General features: G+C 40.5%; 2 protein-coding genes across 3 annotated transcripts; one reads left to right on the top strand and one right to left on the bottom strand.

The window, feature by feature from the left end:
- Positions 1-102: 102 nt before the first annotated feature.
- On the bottom strand, positions 103-25955 carry LOC117512481 (transmembrane prolyl 4-hydroxylase-like). 2 transcript variants are annotated; one of them, XM_034172571.1, is made up of 10 exons: positions 25515-25955; positions 25266-25356; positions 24209-24290; positions 7147-7343; positions 6907-6997; positions 5632-5794; positions 4915-5100; positions 3994-4084; positions 3663-3786; positions 103-650 (listed from the first exon to the last, which is right to left on the bottom strand). In XM_034172571.1, exons 1-10 carry the CDS (start codon positions 25598-25600, stop codon positions 436-438), a joined length of 1326 nt encoding a protein of 441 aa, XP_034028462.1. In that variant the 5' UTR covers positions 25601-25955; the 3' UTR covers positions 103-435. The 2 variants fall into 2 exon arrangements, with proteins under 2 accessions (XP_034028462.1, XP_034028461.1); XM_034172570.1 differs by having other exon boundaries at positions 104-650; positions 25266-25955.
- Positions 12816-24172, top strand: LOC117512482 (secreted frizzled-related protein 2). The gene is made up of 4 exons (XM_034172572.1): positions 12816-13399; positions 17961-18136; positions 18213-18299; positions 23541-24172. Exons 1-4 carry the CDS (start codon positions 12909-12911, stop codon positions 23858-23860), a joined length of 1074 nt encoding a protein of 357 aa, XP_034028463.1. The 5' UTR covers positions 12816-12908; the 3' UTR covers positions 23861-24172.

The following is a 25955-nucleotide window of genomic DNA, read 5'->3' as shown; positions in this document are numbered from 1 at the left end:
AAGTGTTGCATTTATATTTTTGTTGAGTATATATATATATATATATATATATATATATAAACACCAGCCTATAATATAGGCTAATGAATAAACAGATATGGAAGGATTTTTCTATAAAGCATGATCTGACAGAGGAGTGTTCAATCATTTTTAAAAATTTAAAGTTATGTGAAGAATAAAGACAAACTGTGAGGTAGCCAAATGCATTTGCCTATCAAAATTCTGTAGTCAATTTCATAAACTTCTGATATTTCAAGTAAACGTGGCTAGTGAAACAGTGGTTTAAAAGACGTGACGTAAAAGACTGCAAATAAGCAAAATCTCTTTTTGAAGTAGCATTAGGTATTTTGAAAGTTGAGCCACACAGCTCACAAGCTTCGAACAGGCCAAGTCAAAAGTACGGTATCGTGATGTTAGTAAGACCTGGAGGCCTGGCTATAGGTCTTGATGGAGGTCACTGTGAGACAGAGGTTGGTAATGGTCCTCAACACCCGAGTTTACTTGATGCCTTTGTGAAACCAGTCGTTGGTACCGGGCTTGCTGCTGGTGGTCTGGGTCAACATTTACCCAGCTGTTGGCCACCCACTTAACCCCACGCCTCACTGGACAGTCTCCATGAAGAGAATACTCATCAAGCTCACCCATCCAACCTGAAGAAGCCAAAAACAATTACACTACAATGTTATCCCTCATGAGGTAAACCAGGAGGGTACAATGTGTTCACATGGGAGTGTGTTATGATGCATCTGAACATTTCATAATGTGCAAGAAGGAACACAGGGAGAGTGCATGACCTGCACCTGTGTGACTGACAGACTGCAGCAAATTACACTTGTGTGCTCAACTTTTAGATAAGTATTTTGATCTTATCATATCTTATCATTTCATCATTTTTCCAACTCCAAGCTACATACAGTATATAAAGTTGAATGCTTGCTGGAATTAAGCATTCTCAGGTGACATGTATTTGTGGAATATGGGAGGGTGTGGCCTAAAGTGATTAACACCATATTTTAAGGTGTGCATAATTATTAAGCAGCTGTTTTCCCCAGGTAAAATGGACCAAAAGAGATGAAACAGAAACTAAAACGTAAAATGCCTTTCAGAGGGATGCCAGATTCCTGAAATACAGTAGCTAAGCTACTGAGGCATGATCAATGAACAATCAAACGCTTTGATGCAAATGGTCAACAGGATCACAGGAAACGTGTGGAGAAGAAAATATGCAAATTAACTGCAAAGGATTTGAGAAGTATTAAACTCACTATCAGGAACCTATTATCCTCCACTGCCACCATCTTTCCTGAACTGCAACCTACCTGGAGTGTCTAGAAGTACAAGGTATTCAGTGCTCAGAGACAGGTAAGGAAGGCTGACAATGACCACCACTGAACAAGACTCTGATAGTGAAACAAACAATGGGCCAAGAAATATCTGAAGACAGATTTTGATGAAAAGATGAAATGAGAGTGAGTCTTGAAGGACCCAATGGATGGGCCCGTGGCTGGATTGCTAAAGGATGCACAGCACCACTTCAAGTCAGACAGCAGCAAGGTGGAGGAGAGATACTGGTATAGCCTGCAAATACTAAGGATGGGCTACTTGGACCCTTTCAGGCTGAAGAGGAGTTAAAATCAGATCCCAAACGTACTGACAATTTTTAGAAGATACTCTCAAGAGGTGGTACAGGAAAAAGTCTGCATCATTCAAGAAGGATGTGATTTTTATGCAGGACAGTGTTCCATCATCACTGCATAAAACTGTCTGGCTAGTCAGCAAAGGCATCAAAGATGGCAGAATAACATCATGGCCCCCTTCCTCACCTGACTTAAACCCCATTTGGAACTTGTGGGATCTTTTTAAATGTGAGCGTTATAGTTAGTGAAAAAGATACACCTCTTTGAACATTGTTTCTTATGGGAAAATTGGTTTTGGTTTAAGAACAACATTTAGGAACCAATTAAGTTGTAAAACCGAGGTTCCACTGTATTCTCAATATTATTATTAATATTATTCTCATCATCACTGTTTGTGAAACAATGTCTTTAAAATGTCTTCAAAAGTGAGCCTTTGCTTTAACAAGGGGGGGCTAGAGTACTTTCAACACCTCGTTCTGGCTCAGCCCGTGTACTGTCTGTGTAAACAGGAGTTACTTGCATGACTTTGATCTGCGCACTTGCACGCACTTCACCATGACAATCTCACCTACTGTGTCCCCAGTGTTCCCAGCTGGACACCGTGCTTTGTTCCGCTGGATGCTGTGCTTTGTGCGCTGGATGCTGTGTATGTAAAATAATTATTTCGTAGCGGATTAATCATTTTCTCTCAGAGTTTATTGTTGAAAACACCTCTAATTGCTAACAGAATCACAGAGGACCGTTTCATCTGCAGCTTTTTTCTTTCTCTCTTTCCTGCACTTCATGAGGTGGAGAACATATCTGAAACAGTCTAAATGGTATCTGTAATGTTTATATTGTAATAACTTGGGAAAACAGTTGCATGTTCATTCCTTCTTATAAGTAGCTGTAAAATTATGTTTATGATAGATTTAACATCTCGTTATAATCAATCAGATGAGCTGCACTCTGATGCGGTGCACTGACGCAATCACTCGCAGTGTTTTTAATGGTTTGCGCAATGTTCACATGAAGTTCACGTAATTAATGCATGATAGAGATTTTGAACATTTCAAAATTTTCTTTGCGCACTTGCACAAAGCCGCGCACAGTTTACAATGGTAAGCGACGCGTTTACTCTCCTACATTCCAACCACTTGTGTGTCTAACTGTACCCTTAACCAATTCCTCAAATGTTCACAATTAATCAGCTGACCCTGTCACAGAAGGTCAAAGCTGACGTGCACAATAGCAAGATGATATGTGACTTTCTTTCTCCTATTAATGTTTCATAGTACTGCAAAAATTTTAAATTACTAACTTATTTATTGTCAGACATGAACAAAATAAACAGGCTTTTCTTAATTTGAAAAGAATAATATTCTGGTCTATTTTTACTAAACCTTGGTTTGGGTGTTTTATTAACTTTTGTTAAATTTCTTGAGGACCGGACAGTGGTTTTCATGATACTTGTTTGCAGTTATTAAATATTATAACCAGCATACTGCCTCAGTAACCATGGCATAATAGTGGAACTAAGCCACTGATACATGCTGATGGTGCTCATGTACAAATTAAATACCTCAAAAATTTCACTCAATGGAATGACTGGAGCACAGACTTCTTAGATGGCCCATTAGCACACCTAACTGCACAGAAAGCTGTATTATTTCAGGTATTTATAATAAAATCTTTAGAAAGGACAAACACGGTCAGTTCACAAAAGCTAGCAGCCACTGCTAGTGGTCTCTGCCAATGGGGGTCTGAACACAGCAGGCAAGGGGATATACAACTCTGAAGGATCAGGCTCTGTGATTGGTTGAAATCTTCTTTTGCTTCCTGGCAGACATAGATTTACTTAGAGCTTCTTGGTACAGTTTTGAGTGACAAATTGTACCAGCGTACTTTAATATAACAATGAGTGCCTGGCACAAAAAATGCATTCGGGTGGCAGGTCTCCATCTGCCACTGGTAGCAGGGAGTAAATATTAGTATTATTTAATATTCTGTACAAAAATGAATATTGGAGATGTCTTCTGCATTTACCTCTGCCATCAGAGAGGTGGTTGTACCAGAACAGAGCTTTCCCTGGAGTAGGAGTCACTCTCAGGTTACCTCTGACACATGTTTCCCGAGTGTCCGTCAAATCAACTCCATCCTGGACCAGTGCCTAGACAATGACAAAATAAACAGCTGGCGTCTAATCATCTGTTTGGGCACTCTGTGCTCACTCAATAATTACAATAATTAAATTCTTTGTCATGGGTAAGGTCTGTCTGCAACCTATCAACAAGCAGGTGTCTGACATCATGTCAAAATTGGAACACAGAAAGAGGCTATCCTGGTTTATGATCAAATGCTGTGACATCACACTGACCTCCTCATCATAGGTACGATTGTCTGCCACAGGGAAGGTCATCTCCCCACCTTCCTCTACAGAGCTGAGGTAGAACATCACTGTAAGATACCTGGGATGGAAAATAGAAGAAAACAGCTCATTTCATGTACACGTGTGACTAACCGGATGACAGCAAATTTCAGTGCCCTTTTGTTGGTTGTCTTGGTTTTGTTTGTTTTCCTCTTGAACACAAAATCTACTGAGACATCCAAACATTTCTACAAAAAATAAATAAATAAATCAAATATGATACACATACTTTTCATTTCCTTTAATAAAATAACAATTTATCAAGTTTTAAAGGTCAGTTACAAATAAATAAAAGAAGGAAATTATAAAGCAGTGTTAGAGTGTGTTGGCATTAAGGCTCTTTGAGGCCCATTTAATCTCCGGCCTTGGTCTTAAGAAAAGTCAAGGCATTTTCATAATAATAATGACAAAAATAATGAATGTTGTTGATCATCACTTAACTATAAAATAACTGTTAAAAGCAGATTATTTTTTTCTTAGAAAAAAATACCACAGGACTTTTAAATCTTAACACTGGGAACAACTTTCCTTTTTGTTTACCTCAGGAGAATTACACTCACTGAGAGGAATGCTCTTTATTTGGTGAATGGCCTTCTCACTCTCACTCGCTCGCTTGCTCTCTCTATCTGACTGACAAACACACACACACTGGGGCTGTTGGGGATAAGTGACATAGATGGTAAAAATAAACAAACTTCAAATATACTAATGAATCTGTGTTTTACAAGAGGCATTAAAAGCAATGTAGAATTTACATAGACTGGTCAAATAAAGAGTCAGACTCAAACTTTTGAAGAAAATTAAAATGAGCTGTGTCAAAATTAATGATAGAATCAATTAAACCAAACAGAAAACACTGATCATACACACCTGCAGGGGACTTCTGTTAGGGCAGAAGTGTTTCCTGCCAGGCGGGTGTGTGCGCAGCACGTGTCTGGATGCTCAGAACTACTATCGTAGTGTGCGTTACTGAAGTCTCCGTGCTCATAGCGGATCACCTGAAGCTGCTCACTCAGCTCAACCAACGCAGTAGGCACCCGGGTCAGACTTTTTACTCTGGGGGAGAAGCATATTACCAACCAGACCGGCACTCAGAGGGAATTCCTCGGACAACACTTGAAGTGCTCTGATAGGTTAGGAACCCCCCCCCCTTTTTTTTTTAATTTTAAAAACATCCTGGATTCACCCCTATTTAGATCTGCTTCAAAATTGAACTTTAGATGTCTATTTAAATATTAATGAATTTTGCTGTACGTACTTTAACATTGCGAGATAAAGGTTTTCAACACTTTTAAGAATTTCTCAAGAGACAAGCCACAGATTTTTAAAAAAATAAAAATAAAATAAAATAAAAATCAGGCATTTGTAGATTGCTAATGTTTCAGAACAGGTGATATGTGGTGCAGATCATGATAACAGTACAGATTCTATGGATCAAATGAGCCACAAAATGAGAATGAGAATTCACTAAAGAAAAATGACCAAAGTCTCCAATTTAATCATAATTCTAGGAGGCCAAAAAAGATTCTGGCAAAACCATGTACATGCATCATGGAGCACATGCTGTAGCACGTGTATTAAATGTACCTGTTTCTGAGTGTTTGCAGGACATGGTGAGATCCTGGGCCCTGGTAAAGCCACGTGTGTCTGCTTCTCTGTTTGACCTGCTTCTGCAGCTTCTCACTGCGCTGCTTTCCGGGTTGTTGAGATACATCATACAGGCCCTGAAACTCCTCCAAAGTCAGCATGCCTGTCAGATATACAGGTAAACAAAACCTAAAACAACAATGTGCCTACCTCCCAAAAGCTTAGAAATCTCCTCCAGACTTTCAGTTTGGCACCATGATGCAGAAAAGACTATTTTACTCATGTCTTTAGCAATAACTGGCCACTCTTCTTTTTTCTTCATTCGTCCTATCTATGATGTTCCCCTCAAAATGACTGGATGGAATGTGGAAAATGGAATGTCTGGTTCTTGATTATTCTCCCTCTGGGACTGCGCCGCAGCTGTAACAATAGCTCTGGGGTGCCGAAGCAGGATCGGCTGGGAATGGTGGTGGGGAATAGCTAAAGAGGGAGGATAAGGGCTGGCGTGATAGAGCGGATCCAGGGGGAATGAAGGAAAGTGCTGCAGCATAATCAGTTTTTAATGAGATAGGATGACAGCACACCCAGACTAAGACCTGTACGTATATTGCCTGGCACAATGGTAGCAAACTAGTGTCAGCCCCCTTCTGGTTGTAGCATACAAAGGCTCGCACGCAACCACATCCACCAGTCATTCATTTACTCCAAGCAGTGAAAGACCTCATTAGGCAAAGGTGAAAAAGAAATCAAATCAAATTCTGCATCAAGATATCTGTACCAACACACAAGTCAAACAGATGTTAATGCCAATAAAAAAAATAAGCTACTATTCTGATTGAATCTCATTTTTTGTTTTCTGTCTTCTCTAATAAATGTTTTTTATTATGATCTAAATAACATTTAACTTTAATATGCCAGTTGAACGCCTTGTTGAATGGTATGTTCCAGCTTTCGCCTCATGAAATATTTGTACCATTGAACTCATAAACATTCATTATTTGTATACTAATGTAGTCATGTTGCAGCAATTTGTTTTCACTGTGACTTTAAAGTCCATCATTTTGAGATGTTTTAACATAAAGAAGCTGGAATACCTCTTTTTTAACATGGTGTCATAAAAAAATTTTAAGTGTAAAAGCTCAAGGGGTACAAACATTTTCTTAGCTCTGCACAGCACAACATACACTGACAGATGTTAGAATAGTAAAATAGTTCACAGCAGTTGCAGATGCTCTGACACCTATACAGAAACCAGAGGAAAACATGAACACAAACCTTTTGGGCAGGACTCTAGACCGGACAGAATGTGCCGTAAATTATCTGGATTCAACCAAGTCCCGTCTCGAGAACGCGAGTGACTCACAATCTAGAGGACAGAATATACAGAATTTTTTTCAACAAAATATCTGGCACATTCCAGCAATTACTCTTACAATAACATATGATTTTGTTTTTAATTGAAATTTTTATCCATAGTGCTGTCCTTCTGTATGATTACAAGGTTTTCACTGTCACCTCCTGTTTCTGCAGCAGCCCATCCTGATTTAAGTCCAGCAGACTGAAGATCTCCTCTGTGCTGAGTGAAAGTAGAGGCTGATTTGAGTCCTGTTGTTCTTGGCTTGCTGGTGTTATCTGGTGCTCTGTCAGGCCTTTGAGCTGAGCAAGCTGCACCACCACACGACACTCCTCCTCTGACAGAAAGCCAGGGATCTCTGAGAGAACACAAGAGAAAAGTGCTAAATGCTGAGATAGTAGAGAAGCTTGAATCTTCGACTGGACTGGGTTGCTTGACGCGAGGACGTTTCGCTTCAAATCGCAGAAGCTTCCTCGGCTAAAATTCTTGCTCTGGTGGTCTGACTTCTGTCTTGACTCTTGTAGAGAAGAATAATCAAGAAGTCACAAAAGCTGGAGTTTTTAAACCTAACCAGACCCCTCCTACCGAGAGGCAGACTGCTATAGGCTAGTGACTAAACAGTGAACAGCTGAACAGTGCTAAGCCTCCTCCTTCCAACATCACAGGAGTAGAACGGAAAGCTTTGTCAGCACTGCAAAAGGACCAAAGCATCCTTATCCTGCCAGCGGATAAAGGCAGATGCATGGTAGTCCTGAACACATCAGACTACGAAGCCAAGATCAACAACTTGCTCAGTGACTCCAATACATACGAACGTCTGAAGAGAGACCCTACGAGCGGCTATAAGAAGAAAATCATTAGCTACCTCCAAAACCTGGAGAAAGAGGGACTCATCGACAGGCAGACATACTACAGACTGTACCCTGGGGACGCCACTCCGTGCATCTAGGACTGCCCAAAATCCACAAACAGGACGTGCCACTCTGGCCTATTGTATGTAGCACAGATTCCATCATGTACAATTTGGCAAAGCACCTTAAGTGGATTTTGGCCCCTCTAGTGGGTAACTCAGACCACCATGTGGAGAACACACAAGATTTTGTGAACAAGATCAAGGACCTGCAGCTGGAGGCAGATGAAACAATCGTGTCATTTGATCTGACTTCGTTGTTCACCTGCATCCCCACCGCTGAGGCCGTCTCAGCTGTGAGGCAGAGACTGCTGGAGGATGTGTCTCTACTTGAAAGGACCAAACTCACACCAGACCACATCTGCCAACTCTTGGAGATCTGTCTTAACACCACGTATTTCCTGTTTAGGGGGAATTACTACAGGCAGATTCATGGTTGTGCGATGGGGTCTCCGGTATCCCCCATTGTGGCCAATCTGTACATGGCGAGTGGAGAAGACAGCCTTGACATCTTTCACGGGCATCTCTTCCAGTCACTGGTTCAGATATGTTGATGACACATGGGTTAAAATCAAGCAACAGGAAGTTGAGGACTTTACAGAACACATCAACTCGGTGGACGCCAATATCAAGTTCACACATGAGGATGCCAGAAACAACCATTTAGCCTTCTTGGACTGTGATGTTACGATTGGAGAGAACAGGCAGCTCCAGACAGGGGTTTACAGAAAACCAACTCACACTGACCAATATCTGCTCTTTGGCTCAAACCACCCCCTTGAACACAAGCTCGGGGTGATCAGGACGCTTCAACACAGAGCCCTACAGGTGCCCACAACTGCAGAGGGAAGGGCTAAAGAACAACAACTTGTCCGGAAATCCCTCACAGTATGTGGGTACCCACGATGGTCCCTGGACAAAGTGCAGAAGTCCCAGAGAACAAAGAGACCAGACAGACAGGAGACGGAGACAAGAAGAAGAGTGTCTCTCCCTTATTTAGCAGGAGTAGGGGAAAAACTACAGAGGATCTTCAGACAGCACAAAATCCCAGTTTACTTTAAACCGGTTAACACCTTGAGACAGAAATTAATTCACCCTAAGGACAGGATCCCTAGTTACAAACAGAGCAATGTAGTGTATTCTATCAGATGTCAGGAAAACTGTAACGAACACTACATAGGTGAGACTAAGCAACCTTTACACAAAAGGCTATACCAGCACCGCAGAGAGGGCACCAGTGGGCCTCAGTCTGCAGTTCATCTCCACCTTAAAGACACTAACCACACGTTTGAGGACAAGGAAGTTAAAATATTAGCCAGAGAGAAGAAATGGTTTGAGAGAGGGGTCAAGGAGGCATTCTTTGTGAAACGTTTGAAACCCAGCCTTAACCGGGGAGGGGGTCTGAGACACGCTTTATCCCCTGTTTACAATGGGGTACTCAAGTTAAAGCAGTTTCAGTCTTTTGTTCATGGTAATGAGTTATTCACGTCATCAGCAGAGTCGTCAAGGGAGCCATCAGGAGAGAGTCCGTCCCATCATTAGGAGGGACAGCTACCCTGTCATTAGGAGGGTGCTAACTAGAGCACAATAGGTGCTAATTAGAGCTATTGTTTAGTCACTAGCCTATAGCAGTCTGCCTCTCGGTAGGAGGGGTCTGGTTAGGTTGATTATTCTTCTCTACAAGAGTCAAGACAGAAGTCAGACAACCAGAGCAAGAATTTTAGCTGAGGAAGCTTCTGCGATTTGAAGCGAAACGTCCTCGCGTCAAGCAACCCAGTCCAGTCAAAGATTCAGGCTTCTCTACTATGGAAACCACCTGGACAACTGAGAGCCTACACAGAAACTAAATGCTGAGACACACAGCAGTCTAAATAAAGAACAGTATATATTCAGTGAAATGAAACGTTCATGTATCCATCCCTCAACTTGTCTAAAGAAAACCAGCAATAAAAGTGATGATTTGAATGAACAATAATCCTTATCTTTAGTCTGTCCTATTACTTATGGGCCCTTAAATGGGATGACTATACATACAAATGGCTGTGATTCCTCAATGGCAAATGCATTTTGGTTGAACCCCTTGTATTAAAGCTAAAAGTCTACACAACAAGCAGAGCTTGATTGTTTCATTTCAAATACACTGCAGCTGTGTACAGAGCCAAACTTACAAAAAGAAAAAAAAAAATGTGTTGCTGTCCAACTACTTATGGGTCTGAGTATATTTCACACAAGAAGCAGTGAGTGAGTAACAAACCTAAACAGATTAGAAAATCTCAGTCAACAGTGCCGTCTTGATCTGATGACCAAGTGGATTACTTTAGATTACAAACCCATTCTCTGTAAGGGTCAAATTCTGAAGACAGAGTGACATCAGCATGATGAGGATAAATTGACTCTGAAAGGGTCTAAAACGGTGATCACAAAATTCCTGCAATCTTACTTACTTTACATGTTATAAGAACATGGGAACGTGTCAAGTACTATATTTGTGAAAACTGTCAACAGTTAATTCAGCTGACATCAAAGATATAACATTAACTGAACTCATACCCTGTGTGCTGCTGCATGATCAGGTATTGTAATTGCTTGTGTGTGATAACAAAATAACTAAAAACAACAAAAAAGCTGGACAGATTTTCACCAAATTTGGTGGGAATATTACTTGGGTAAGTGTCTTCAAATTATCAACTTTTAGAACAGATTGGTTAAAGCAAAGGTCAAGCAAAACACAGCCCCCCCTCCCCCACAAAAAACATGTCTACTATACTACCTCTGCTACCAATGTGGCTAGAAATTTGGTCAAACACTCACTTTAATCAGTAAAATATTTGTGAATGTTTGGTATAAGTGACTTCATACCATTGGCTCAATGACTCCCCACCCCCTCAGACGGTGGAGTGGACACCTGCATGGACTCTCGTCAATTGTTGTTGTGTTGTGTTCTGTATTGTAAACCTTTTTGGTAGAATGGCCTAAGCAGTGGGACACCCCTCTGAGTCTGGTCTGCTTGAGGTTTCTTCCTGAATATCATCAGAGGGGGTTTTTCCTTACCACTGTCGCCTGTGTGCTTGCTCTAGGGGTTGGTAAGGTTAGACCTTAAGGCCCCCTGACACTTGCACGACTTGGATGCATGCACCTGCATGCACATCGTCATGACGATCCCACCCGCTGTGTTCCCAGCCGGATGCCGTGCTCTATTCCACTGGCTGCCACACATTGTGCGCTGGACACTGCATATATAAAATAATTATTTTGTAGCGGATTGTTTTCTCTGCAAGCTAGAAGCAGACACACAAGGTACGAGGTCTGTCAATAAAGTATAGGTCCTTTTTATTTTTTTCAAAAACTATATGGATTTCATTCATATGTTTTTACGTCAGACATGCTTGAACCCTCGTGCGCATGCGTGAGTTTTTCCACGCCTGTCGGTGACGTCATTCACCTTTGAGCACTCCTTGTGGGAGGAGTCGTCCAGCCCCTCGTCGGAATTCCTTTGTCTGAGAAGTTGCTGAGAGACTGGTGCTTTGTTTGATCAAAATTTTTTCTAAACCTGTGAGACACATCGAAGTGGACACGGTTCAAAAAATTAAGCTGGTTTTCGGTGAAAATTTTAACGGCTGATGAGAGATTTTGAGGTGATACTGTCGCTTTAAGGACTTCCCACGGAGCGAGACGTCGTGCAGCGCTCCCAGGCGCCGTCGTCAGCCTGTTTCAAGCTGAAAACCTCCACATTTCAGGCTCTATTGAGCCTGAAACAGAGAATTTGGTGTGAGAATTTAGAAACAATGAGGCTGAGACATGTTCCATTGTTATTAATATAATTTAAAAGTAGCGGAAACATAATTTGACATGCTAGCTATACAAGGAGAACAGATGAGTCTTTAGTCTGGGCTTGAATGAATCTACAGAATCAGACTGGTTTATCTCTGCAGGGAGATTCTTCCACAGGACAGATGCACAATCAGAGAAGGCTCTGTGGCCTGCTGACTTTTTTTGTTTCTACCAGAGCAAGTGCAACAAGAGTTGTAAAAGCTTAAATTAGTTAGCATGGTAGTGCAACAAATTTAGTATTTGATGTGGTCTCTCCTTTCTGCTTATTTGTCAACAATGTTCCAAGTCAGCAATCATCGTGATATTGTTTTATGCTTATTATCTGACTGGACTTTTGAGATGTGTCCCCAACAATTTTCTGGGTTAGCTGGAAATTGGCTGGCATCAGCATTATGAGATTATTTTATAATACTGGAAGCTTCACTGTGAAGCCTGAAATTTTTGTTTCACCGTTGCCTCAGGCTCTTTCCCAGCATGCCATTTCCCCTCTTAATAAAATGTTTCCGGCAGATTGGATGCCTGTACAGTAGATGCCTTGTTTGTCACCCGTGTCTTTCACACTGTACTCACTCAGTTAATCCCCATTGTCTAGTCCGGCCTCATTACTCTTGATAAAAGATATGAATGAAGAAGACTGAGGTTTGCTCTTCTCCCTCCCGCTGCTGCTCTCACTTTCTCCACCGGAAAGGAAGTGACCTGCTTGTCTGAACAGGAATCAGGTCACAGCTACACAGCAGGACAACACAAATTCTGTTTGTGCCCAGTGCACATGTGCTGACACAGTCACATGCAGTCCATCCGGAAGTTCTGAATATACAATTGGGCTATAATTTAGGGCAACCTGGGGTTAGTTGTGACTACACGAGTCTTCTGGTCATTACAAACAGTAAAGTGTTGAAAACCCAAATTTTTCACCTTAATTTTGTTATGTGTGATCAACCTCCATGCAGAAGTCTGATAATATTTCAAATGGACCTCCATGTCAGACACTTCAGTGTGTGCCCCACCCTGTATTGCTACTGCTCTCTACACCTCCCCTTAGCCATTCCTATGCAAATGTTTTCACCACCCACTATAAATACACCTATCCTGCTGTTTCCTCACACACCGTCACACAGTGGTCTTCATTACTCAACTCGCATTTCAGGTTTTCTCTCTCTTTTTTACAACTTCTGTCCCAGTATGACCACATGGCTTTGTCCTCATTTTACTTCTAGAAAATCCTACTATGCTGCTACCCTCTCATTTCTCCTGCTGCTTATTGGACCTAGCAGCACACAAGGGCTTCGTTCTGCTGCTTTAAGAGCTGAGCAGGAAGAGCGATTGAGGATTAGATCTGGGGCAATTGCTGACACCAAAACTGAAACTGGATATGACAATCGACATTCTTCTAGACTGGAAGTTGCCGTTCAAGAGGATGCTATTGCTCCAAGGTTTGGGACAAGTGTGAGAGAGCTGCACAGTTCCTCTCGTTGTGTCCCTATCCCGTTGGGCATGGCTTTATGCCAGCACATTGGATATGACACCATGAGGATGCCCAACCTGCTGGGCCATGATTCTTCTGCAGAGGCAATACAGCAGAGCAGCAGTTGGCTGCCGCTACTTGCCCGAGAATGCCATCCTGACGCCCGCATCTTCCTCTGTTCTCTCTTTGCACCTATCTGCCTTGACAGGTAAGAAATTTAAACAAAACTGTTTTGTTTTGTTTTTTCCTCTGAGGATAAACATAGCATGAATGCAGAGCTAGAGTTTCAGTGTGAAGTCATCTTTAGAATCAGAATCAAATTTATTGCCAAGTAAGTTTTCACATACAAGAAATTTGATCTGGTGTTGTAGGTGCATAAACAACAATTAAAAAAAAAAGAAGAGGAAAAAACACATCTGTAAGAGTCTTCTTAAAGAGTCAAATAGTCAAAACTATGTTGTAAAATAACAGATTGGAATGAAATCACTAACTATATTATAAGACATAACGCTAAAGTGAAATACTTCTTGGGTTCTTGTTTACAAAAGAAAACAAACATAGGTGGTAGATTTAAAATGGAACTTTTAATATGTTTGTCATCAAATAGGTTAAAAGAGCAGTCTGTGAAGATTCCTGACCAACAGATTACTGACACATCTAACAGCTACTAGGAACAGGAAGAACAAGATTAGCGCCCTTTCTAAAACTATGTTAATTGTTGCTAATCTCTTGGGACAAGGCCTAGCTTCTCACAGAAATAAAACCACTAAAACACAATACCCTGGTTTTTGTCATGTTGTAAATATAACACCTCTCACCTGGGACCACAAAATAAATAAAAAAATGAATGTCACCTATTAGGGTATGAGTGATTTCTAGCCATATCATGACACTATATGTATGTATGTATGTGTGTGTGTGTGTGTGTGTGTGTGTAAACCCAATTTATTTAATGATTTGAATGTAATTAGCTACCTGATTTACAAAGGTAAGGAGTGACGTCAGCTGGCTGCTCCAAAACAGCTTATTTCTGTATACAGTGAGATAATTAAGTATTTGATCCACTGTCGATTCCCACCTACAAAGAATGGAGAGGTCTGTAATTTTTATCGTAGGTACACTTCAACTGTGAGAGACAGAATCTTAAAAAAAAAATAAAAAATCAGAAAATCACATTGTATGATTTTTAAATAATTAATTTGCATTTTATTGCATGAAATAAGTATTTGATACAATACAAAAACAGACATTAATATTTGGTACAGAAACATTTCTCTGCAGTTACAGAGCTCAGATGTTTCCTGTAGTTCTTGTCCAAGATTGCACACTGCATCAGGGATTTTGGCCCACTCCTCCCCACAGATCTTCACCAGATCTTTCAGGTTTCGAGTTTCAGCTCCCTGCAAAGATTTTGAGTTCAGGTCTGGAGACTGTCTAGGCCACTCCAGGACCTTAAAATGCTTCTTACGGAGTCCCTCCTTAGTTGGCCTGGCTGTGTGATTCGGGTCACTGTCATGCTGGAAGACCCAGCCATGACCCATCGTCAATGCTCTCACTGAGGGATGGAGGCTGTTTGTCAAAATCTCACGATACATGACCCCATCCATCCTCCCTTCAATACAATGCAGTCCTCCTATCCCCTTTTCAGAAAAGCACACCCAAAAATGATTTTTCCACCCCCATGCTTCACGGTTGGGATGGTGTTCTTGGGGTTACTCTCATCCTCCAAACACGGCGAGTGGAGTTGATACCAAAACGTTTGATTTTGGTCTCATCTGACCACATGACCTTCTCCCATGCCTCCTATGGATCATCCATCTAGTCATTGGTGAACTTCAATCAGACCTGGACATGTGCTGGCTTGAGCAGGGGGACCTTGTATGTCCTGCAGGATTTTAAACCATGACAGCGTGGTGTGCTACTAATGTAATCATTGTGACTGTGGTTCCAGCTCTCTTCAGGTCATTCACCAGGTTCTCCTGTGTAGTTCTTTCATGTAGTCCACAAGGCAAGAACTTGCATGGAGCCCCAGACCGAGGAAGACTGACAGTCATCTTGTGTTTCTTCCATTTTCTAATAATTGCGCCTACGGTTGTTGTCTTCTCACCAAGCTGCTTGCCTGCTGTCCTGTAGCCCATCCCAGCCTTGTGCAGGTCTACAATTTTGTCCCTGGTGTCCTTAGACAGCTCTTTGGTCTTGGCCATGGTGGATAGGTTGGAGTGTGATTGATTGAGTGTGTGGACAGGTGTCTTTTATACAGGTAACAAGTTCAAACAGGTGTAATTAATACAGGTAAAGAGTGCAGCATAGGGGGGGCTTCTTAAAGAAAAACTAACAGGTCTGTGAGAGCCAGAATTCTTCCTGGTTGGTAGGTGATCAAATACTTATTTCATGCAATAAAAGGCATATTAATTATTTAAAAACCATACAATGTGATTTTTAGATTCTGTGTCACAGTTGAAGTGTTCCTATGATAAAAATTAAAGACCTCTACATTCTTTGTATGAGGGAAAACTTGCAAAATCAAGAGTGGATCAAATACATATTTGCCTCACGGTAAATATGTCTCTCAAATATTTTTAAAAAGTCAGTGAGAAATAATCATTCCTAAATATAAAAATGCTGTTTTTGAAACCACATAACACCTCTGAAGTGATTTACAAGACATCTTACTGATGTTAGCATGCACACTCTGCAAACACGCATGACGCAAAGTCAAAAGACAATTTCTGGTAAATTCAAAACTTTAAAAAGAAAAGAAAATGTTCATCATTCCACCCCCCGCCCCCCACGTAAACATTAAAACATTAAAATGCTCTGTAATTTTCTAATACAAAAACAAAAACCTACATTATAATGCTTGGATTTCGATAGAAGCTACATTTTGTCAGTTTTGTGAAATTTGAAAGGCCATACAGCTTTAAGTTAAATTAATGGATGCAAATGCAAAGCACCTCTTTATCCAGATACTCAGCACTCAAATAGCTGTATATTTTATTGATTTATCATTCATGCGCATCATTTTGCATCTTAGTAATGTGCACACAGCAGAATGCACATGCATTCAGACCATGTATGCCATCCCACATACAGCTTTGAGTCTGTGAGGGATGAGGCACATCTGTCTCATGCACGCAGGTGCCGGACTGTGGCTGCCCACTGCTCCTGGTGGTTGGACTGTGTCTCACTGTAATTAGAATGAGTTAAATGCAGAGATCAAATTTCATTGTATGTATTCATCAATGTACAATAACAATAAATGCCCTCAATTGAATGGGAAAGTCAATCAATCAATTCAATCAATTTTATTTATATAGCGCCAAATCACAACAAACAGTTGCCCCAAGGCGCTTTATATTGTAAGGCAAGGCCATAACAATAATTATGTAAAAACCCCAACGGTCAAAATGACCCCCTGTGAGCAAGCACTTGGCGACAGTGGGAAGGAAAAACTCCCTTTTAACAGGAAGAAACCTCCAGAACCAGGCTCAGGGAGGGGCAGTCTTCTGCTGGGACTGGTTGGGGCTGACGGAGAGAACCAGGAAAAAGACATGCTGTGGAGGGGAGCAGAGATCAATCACTAATGATTAAATGCAGAGTGGTGCATACAGAGCAAAAAGAGAAAGAAACACTCAGTGCATCATGGGAACCCCCCAGCAGTCTAAGTCTATAGCAGCATAACTAAGGGATGGTTCAGGGTCACCTGATCGAGCCCTAACTATAAGCTTTAGCAAAAAGGAAAGTTTTAAGCCTAATCTTTAAAGTAGAGAGGGTGTCTGTCTCCCTGATCTGAATTGGGAGCTGGTTCCACAGGAGAGGAGCCTGAAAGCTGAAGGCTCTGCCTCCCATTCTACTCTTACAAACCCTAGGAACTACAAGTAAGCCTGCAGTCTGAGAGCGAAGCGCTCTATTGGGGTGATATGGTACTATGAGGTCCCTAAGATAAGATGGGACCTGATTATTCAAAACCTTATAAGTAAGAAGAAGAATTTTAAATTCTATTCTAGAATTAACAGGAAGCCAATGAAGAGAGGCCAATATGGGTGAGATATGCTCTCTCCTTCTAGTCCCCATTAGTACTCTAGCTGCAGCATTTTTAATTAACTGAAGGCTTTTCAGGGAACTTTTAGGACAACCTGATAATAATGAATTACAATAGTCCAGCCTAGAGGAAATAAATGCATGAATTAGTTTTTCAGCATCACTCTGAGACAAGACCTTTTTAATTTTAGATATTGCTCAAATGCAAAAAAGCAGTCCTACATATTTGCTTAATATGCGCATTGAAGGACATATCCTGATCAAAAATGACTCCAAGATTTCTCACAGTATTACTAGAGGTCAGGGTAATGCCATCCAGAGTAAGGATGTGGTTAGACACCATGTTTCTAAGATTTGTGGGGCCAAGTACAATAACTTCAGTTTTATCTGAGTTTAAAAGTAGGAAATTAGAGGTCATCCATGTCTTTATGTCTGTAAGACAATCCTGCAGTTTAGCTAATTGGTGTGTGTCCTCTGGCTTCATGGTGAGTGTGTTGGAAAGTGTGTCCAAACTTTTAACTAGGTAGTGTATATACATATATTATATATTGCTTTTATGTATAGGTATATACACACACACACACACACACACACATATTGCTTTTGTTTATTTATTTATTTTGTAGCCTGAATGCACCGTTAGGACTGCCAAACAGTTTTGTTGTACTCTGCAATGGTAATAAAGGAATTTTGATTCTGATCCAATTCCCCCATCCTCCCTTTAACAGGTTCATATCACCCTGCAGGAGTTTATGTGAATCTGTTCGGGACAGCTGCGCACCAATCATGGGTTGCTATGGCTACCCCTGGCCAGATATCCTGCGTTGTGACCAGTATCCTGCAGACCATTTCATGTGTATCTCTTCCATCACCAATGTCACTGTTCACACAGTAGGACATAGAGGTAAGAATATCACTGTCGATGTACATGTCAGATTTTAATGCACTCAGCAAGCCAGTTTATGACTTCTCTGTTCCAGTGCCTCAGGCAAGCTGCCAGGATTGTGAGCTGGAAAGGACATCATCTTTAAAAGATATGCTGGAAACATTTTGTAGGAGTGATTTTGGTAGGTATCAATATTCTTACCCCCTGAATGGTCTAATCCTTGAATATATACTTATTAAACAAGGAACAGTGGCCTTAGTGGCCAACAGGACCCTGCCATTAGCATCAAAGCTGCTAGCTTAACTACTGCACACTTTCTCTGAGGTAAGACTAGCATGCAGCTAGTGTGAGACAGTCCCTACAGGACATGCACAGGCATAACAGAGTCAGCCAGTGAATTGGTGAATGAGTGATGGGGCTGCAAAAGTTCTGTCAATTAATGTCATTGAAGTGAAATTTTGTGTTCTGATAGATACAGGTGAAGACCAGTGAACCTCCTATTTTGTACCATATTGGCATCTTTTCACATCATAATTAGCCATTATTCTTTTGTATGCAAGTCCCTTCAGTTTCTTCCTTGTTTCACTCGGGGTTGCCACAGCAAATCCGAGGTGGATCTTCGTGGTGATTTTGACAAGTTTTATGCCAGCTACCGTTCCTGATGCACCTCCACATTACACGGAGTATGGACAGGGGTGGTCTTTAACCAAGAACCTTCCACACTAAAAACAAGCACATTTAACCGATTAGCCATCACCCCTACCTGCAGCAATTATTATTTTGTATTCCCATTTAAATATCAATGTTGGCACAGTGGGACATGCCTGGGCTGGTTCAGGCAGGCATCTTTAAAGAATAGATTGTACATAAACTGGACAAACCCTCAATAACTTCACCCATAGGTTTTCTGAAAAGTGGTTTTGAAGCTCAAATGGGCCGACTCTGGGAGTCTTCATCCTGGTGCTGCTTAACTCCACGTAACTCTCGGCAAGAAAAGAGGTGGAGCACGGGCAAGACCAGCATGACCTAGGTGGGACCAATGAAGCCTGAATGCAGGCCCATCTTGGAGTTTCCAAACAATCCAAAGCTGACAGGCTAACTTTTGTTGTGGCATTTGAGTACCTCATATTTTTGCAAACTAGGTGGTGGGTTTCATAATGAAGGGATTAGGTAGTTTATAACATAGTATGACCAACATACACCAGCAGCTCATGCTGCAGCTGCGCTCTGATCGCTTCCTCTGTCTTTTCTGATGAAATAATGCTGAATTCATGTGGAAATGATTGTTGTTCAAAAGCTTCAGATATCTGTCGCTGAGATAGATGATGATTGGAGTGGAGTTTTAAGCAGAAACAAGGTGATAATCGGTGAACCACGGCTGACGCTATGAAATGATGCATGCACAGTGAAGACAGGGCGGACCAATTTTTAGGGGGGACCGTTCGGTTGGTGACACCGGTTTTTCTACAGAGCTGTAATCATGTTTAATTCTTCTCTAAAGATCGGGATTTTAAAACAAGGGTCTGTAGGGAATTACTCACTTTCAGTGACCCATATTTCAATGCAGCCCTACGTCATTTTTAAAAGAACACATCACAAAGTTCCCAAACCCATCCTTAAACACAATACTAGATTTCTCGGGTCCCCATCATGATGCTTACATTTTTCTTCCAAAATATTAAGAGCAGCTGACTGAGAAAATCAACCATAGGGGCCCAAAACATGGAAAGTGGCATCTCACGGATTTTAATGAAACTGGCTGTGTGAACAGTACTTGGCTAGTGTAAAACTTACCCAAAATATTTGGCCATAATATTAAGTGGTTGTCATGGTAACCAATTGTGGTTTTTTTTTAAGGCAAATGCGCCTCCAAGTCAGCAAGATGATATGACCAAAAATGACATTTTTGAGTACATAGAAAACACTTTTTAAACAATGTTTTAACACTTGTTTGTGAAGTAGCATAACTCTCCTTGGTGTTTTAAACATACTGTGTCTTTTGAACAGAAATTTGGGAAATTATGAATTGAAAAAAACAAAACAAAAACAAGTCCTATGTGGAGCTATTGAATTAGTTAAAAACATGCTTCACTAAAAATTAAATTGTCGGCGATCGGACCTAATCTGTGACCTCATATTTGGTAGATATTGAGAAAAATAGTGTATCTTCCCATGCCTGTTAAAAAATTCAATTGCATCTGATGGAAAATGCACCAATAGGGGGTCCGAAACTTGTGAATTTACTGCCATTTTCAGTGTGATATTTGTCGTTCAAACGGTTCAAGCAAACTTTAACCGCCGTGTGTTTTGATGATCTTTCCTGGTGGTTGAACAACAACAGCATGTGCACAACTGTCAGATCAGCTCGAAGTGAAAATAGGACAGAGTAAGTATTTTTTGTGGTTTTTTAATTGTTTTGATCAGTACTGTATTGGCAAGTTTCATAATTTTTTTTCATTTATATTTTTATTTTATTTTCATGACATATACATCAGATATAAATTACCAAACACAAAACAGAACAAAAAAAAAAGAAAGAAAAAGAAAGGGGAAAAAACCCATCATTTATAAAAATACATGTCTTATTGGCTCCCATTTACAATTATTTGACACAGAATCTTGTTTGTAATGTTCTTGGATAAATAGTAATAGGCTCTGCATACTGATTACCCGTTGACAACATTTTGTGTTGTAAATCTATTTTTTTATGATAATAAATAAAAGATTGATTAGTTCCAAGTGTTCTCCACTAATTATTCCTAGCATTACATTGCATTTATTCATATATGGTCTTATATATGGTAAAACCTTTGTACAAAATCTTTCCATAGGTCATTTACATGTATACACTCATAGAATAGATGTTACATAGTTTCAATGTGGCTTCCACAGAAGTAGCATGTGTCTAACTGTTTTTTGCCATATTTCACTAGTATTTCATTAGTCACGATAGCTCTGTGCAAAAATTTATATTGGAAGGATCTCAGTTGGCTATTTTCAGTACAGGATCTCAACTTTGTAAAACAGTTTCCAGTGATCTTCACTTACTACAATTTTTAGTTCCCTGGACCATTTATCAACTCTAGAATGGCTTGCATTTCTGGCATTAATTATATTCCAATATACAATTCATAATTTATACACCAGGAGGAGATCAGTGCAAACAATGCTGCCCCCTCTGCTGTATACTGTTTGATGTAATCAACACTGGACCCTGTCCAGGCTGCTGACTGTATGGCTGCAGGAGCAGAAGGTGGACTGCCGTCACTTGTGGAGAGTGTTACCAACGCTCTACAGTAATGTTCACCCTGCCAGAGTCTACACGTTGCGCTCTGTTTTGATTGTACATTGTGTCATGGACCCTGTGTCCAGTTGTCACTCTGTGTGTATGATATATATTGTTGCAGCACCAGCTTCTTTTCCTTACCAAGTCTGTGTCACCTGGTGGTGGTGACTTGTCCTTGACTGTGTGTTATTGTGACCTACATTTGGTTGTAGTGACTTGCAAGTGTCCATTTGTCAATAGTTTGTAGTTACATGTGAGTTATCAGTTATGACTTGGTATTATTGACTAGTGTATGTTAATTTAAAGCTTGTGGTTCTCACATTTTGGGAGATTGTTTCAAGAATTTCACTACTTCAGTTTCTTCAAAATTGGCTGTTGGGCAAAATATGGTTACATCTATAGGACACGTATCAGCATTGAAGTAAAACTGCAATAACTTTTTAGTGTGTTTTTATACTCTCCAGGGATTACTATTTACATCAGATATGATGGCAGGATGATTGGATTGTCCTCACATTCTATGAGATTATGTGAAGTTAACCATTTTCACCGTTTTTTGTCAAATTTCTGTTCCATGGTAATAAAATGAAATTTATATGACACACATGGGCATTGGAAGACAATTGCTATAACTTTTTTAAAAATGTGTTATCATGGTCTACAGGGGTCACTCTATAAATGACATGATAAGATGATAGGTTGATCCTCACATTCTGAAAGATCACATTTGCTCAAATTTCCATTTTAGCCAAATATGGTGAGATGTATATGACACATATTGGGATTGAAACAAAATTGCAATAACTTTTTAATATGCTATCATGGTCTACAGGGGTCACTCTATAAATGACATATGATGATAAAATGATAGGTTGATCCTCACGTTCTGGAAGATCATATCAAAATAGCCATTTACACTGTTTCTTCAAAATTTACCAATACTTGAATCTGGGCGAAGACTGAATTGTTCACAAATTTTCCCTTGGTCCGATGAAATTGGATTTATTCCCATAAATGTGTAGCTCACGAATCTATCTTTCATATTTATGTTAGCGAAATGGCCTACCATGGTCCGAACACTGGCAGTCGCGCAAGGAAAGTTGACAATATTTTGAATTTTTCAAACTTGTAAAATTTGAATAGAGGTCACAAATATTTTCTTTTCACTTTACGGGCATGTATGTATGTTGCACCTCATTTGAAAATATACAGCATGCACATTTCAGGGATGTGTACCATTCATGTATAGGTCTAGGAAATCTTTTTCTAATTTGCACATGAAAAGTGCTGAAAATGCGACCATCTGAGTGGCCACAATGGCTAATTAAGCCCCTTTTTCAGCATAGCTCATTTCCATGGCAACCAAATTAAATTTTTCAAAAATACTTTGGAAAATGCTATTTTTCACCTAAATAAGCATGTGTGAAGAGCTTTGTCAAGATCCGCCAAGCCCGACTTTCCACCCCATTGCTGATTTTCTCAGTCAGCTGCTCTTAACATGAAAAGTATACTGATACACATTTGTACAGAACCACTGTCCCCGTATGATCAGTCCTGTGTGATTTGTACATACGAGACACTACACGACCAAGCTAATTACAAAACTTGATGTTTTATATGAATTAGTAAGATTTCATGGATGGGATGTTCACTGAATTGCAAATGATAGTGCACAGACATAATACTCGTAATATGTGGCACCATATTCCACCTCAGTTAGGCAGGCTACACGCTCACCACAATGCAATGAAACCACTGCAGTGGAATTCCTTCAAGATGTCCTTTTTTTTTTTTTTTTCAACAGAAAGGTGGTATGTGAAAGACTGTAGTGGCTATTCAGATTTTTGGGGCATTACTGATTTATCTATGCAGGTTCCTGGCCACAGATAACTCAGTCAGGACAGACTGCATGTTAAAAAAAAATGCCAGGTGGCAAAAAATGGCAGGTTCACCAGTCCTCACTTTTTTCTATCAGAACCCCAAGTTTCAGAGCTGAATATCTGGCGCTTTGTAGAACATTAATGATGCAAATTTTGCTCACAGACCCCCTTTTAAAAAATTGTAAAAAAGAAAAGTAAAAAGCAGAGAAGACTTATGACATCAAGCATGCCTCATGGTTATCTGTTGCCTTTTCAGTTGTGAAACTACGTCTAACACGGCTCAAGTACAGTCCAGTAAGTCTGTCCCAGTTCTCCCTGGCTGCCAAACTGACTGTTCTGAAGCATGGACCACTGCTCGGTGGGGAGATCCGCTCTCGTGTAGAGCTGTGGCTGGAGAGGGATGCCACCTGTGTTAAGAACATTACACGGCACCACCAACAAGGGGGCACCTTTCTGGTGACAGGAACAGTGCAGGGTGAGCGCCTGGTGGTTAACAAAGCTTACATCTGGCAAAGAAGTGACAAGAACCTAATGGCTGCAGCACGAAGATGGAAACACCACCGATGCAGGCGCTAGGATTATGTCTGACAATACAAATATTAAGACTGAGACTTGAGAAAAATGTTCAATGGCTGTGATTAGCAAAGCATGAAAATAACATTTAAATTTTGATAACATAGGCTTGGTAAAATCTTTTAATTTCCTGTTATGACACTATGAGAAAAAGCAATCACAGAAACCATCAACTACCATCGTGGCTCTTGGGCAATGGATGGCAAAGAAAAGGTAAATGCTTCTGGAAAATGTATATATCTGTGAATTGTAAGTAAATACTACTGAACTATATTTGTATGGTTATGACAAAAAATAAAATTTATGTTTGAAACCCTAGTTATTCCAGAAAAGTGCATACTTATTACTTACCAAACAGAAGAGGTTTCAGGCTGAGCGTCTTCATCTCGTGTGTTCTGTCGGTCATGAGTGACACCAGCTGAACATGTCCTACCTACAGATTAGAGAAAATACAACTCTTGCTCTAGGGTCCAAATGTACGGACAGTCAAGCAACAACGCCAAGACACATTAAATGCAGGTGCAATTAAAGTGCTTATTAAGAAATAAGTAAGATTTTGTTTCTTTGTTCACAGACATTCCAATGACTGACATGTTTTCAACTTAGGTTATTCATTATTACTACTATTATTATTATTATGGGTGGTTCACATTAATGATTCTTTCTAAATGTCTTGTATCCAGTCTGATCAGCCTCACAATCACCTAATACAATAACAAATGGCATTTTCACACTACTTAAGATCACATCTGGGTTATTCCATGCCAACTCAACTGTGGGTTCCCAGGTCACCCCTTCAGATTTTGCTAGACAAATTCTCAAATGTAGATCCATATGATATTACTCACCATGCAAAAGATTAGCTTTCAATTCCAAAATTTCACTTTTTTCATATTCAGGAGCTTATCAATTGGAAACCAAACCATATAGGAAGGTGATACTACAGATTTTTTTTTATAAAAGACTCCAGAGAATCAGACTGTTTTATCTAAGCAGGCAGACTGTTCCACAGAACAGGCATATGGTAAGAGGAAGCTCTGATGCTTGCTGACTTCTTTTTAACCTTTGGAACACAGAAATCCTGCCTCCTGAGAATGCAGAGCACGGGCTGCTACACAAGATTTAATTAGATCAGCCAGATAGGGAAGCCCTAGTCCATGGAAGATTTTGTGAGTTAATAACAAAACCATAAAATCTGACCTTGCACAGACAGGAAGTCAGTGAAGGGAGACCAAAATTGGGATATTATCAAACTTGTATCAAAATGTAACGAAGGTGACAGAAAGCATTCTGAGTGATTTATCTAACGTGTAGATCGAAGGACAGATCAACCCAAGGTTTGAAGTTCAAGGTTGGCATTAGGCGAAAAACTACTGATCATCACACTAAAAGTATGCAGTTTTCTCACCCGTATCCCCTCAATTCGAGGGAGATTGAAGCTGTGAATGTAATCGTCTGATGAGGGTGAGGCGGGGTGAGGCAGAGGACTCACACCCTCACTGACAGGTGCAGAAGAGACGTCAACACTAACCAGATCCCCGGGGCCGTTGTTGTAATGCACGTAGAGCAACAGGGCGATCACATTTAGGATGTAAACATGGAAAAAGACCATAACCACGACGAAATACGCCCTGGAGCACACATTCGTCCTCTCTACGTGTAGTCTGCTCGACCGATACGGGGAAACGTAGGGTAATGAGGATGACTTGTCGGTGAAGCTGGATTCTTCCTGCTCCATGACATTTTCGTGCTCGTCTTCCATATTCAAATCCATAGGCAGACAAGTAAGTAACCACAGATTATATGGCAATTTGTTGTGTTTATCTGCTCGGCGCACTTTGCGTTGCTGACGTTTCGCTAGCTAGCTAGCTTCGGGCTAACGCCATCACAAACCTGATGTTTTTTCGGCAAAAAGCAGCGCTGACATCATTCTTGCGTTCGCCCAAATAAACTGGGTATCTCCACACAAAAAATGAGGTGTGTCGGCAGTCTATTTCTAAGTAAATATCTCATCATTAATACAAACGACACCGGGTTAGCGGAATGATTTATGCGCTGCCCCTGACAACCTGCTTCACAACGAGCCAACGACGATACA

The sequence above is a fragment of the Thalassophryne amazonica genome, chromosome 6 (assembly GCF_902500255.1).
Source record: "Thalassophryne amazonica chromosome 6, fThaAma1.1, whole genome shotgun sequence".
Taxonomy (NCBI): domain Eukaryota; kingdom Metazoa; phylum Chordata; class Actinopteri; order Batrachoidiformes; family Batrachoididae; genus Thalassophryne; species Thalassophryne amazonica.
This window is presented reverse-complemented; position numbering and strand designations above follow the sequence as displayed.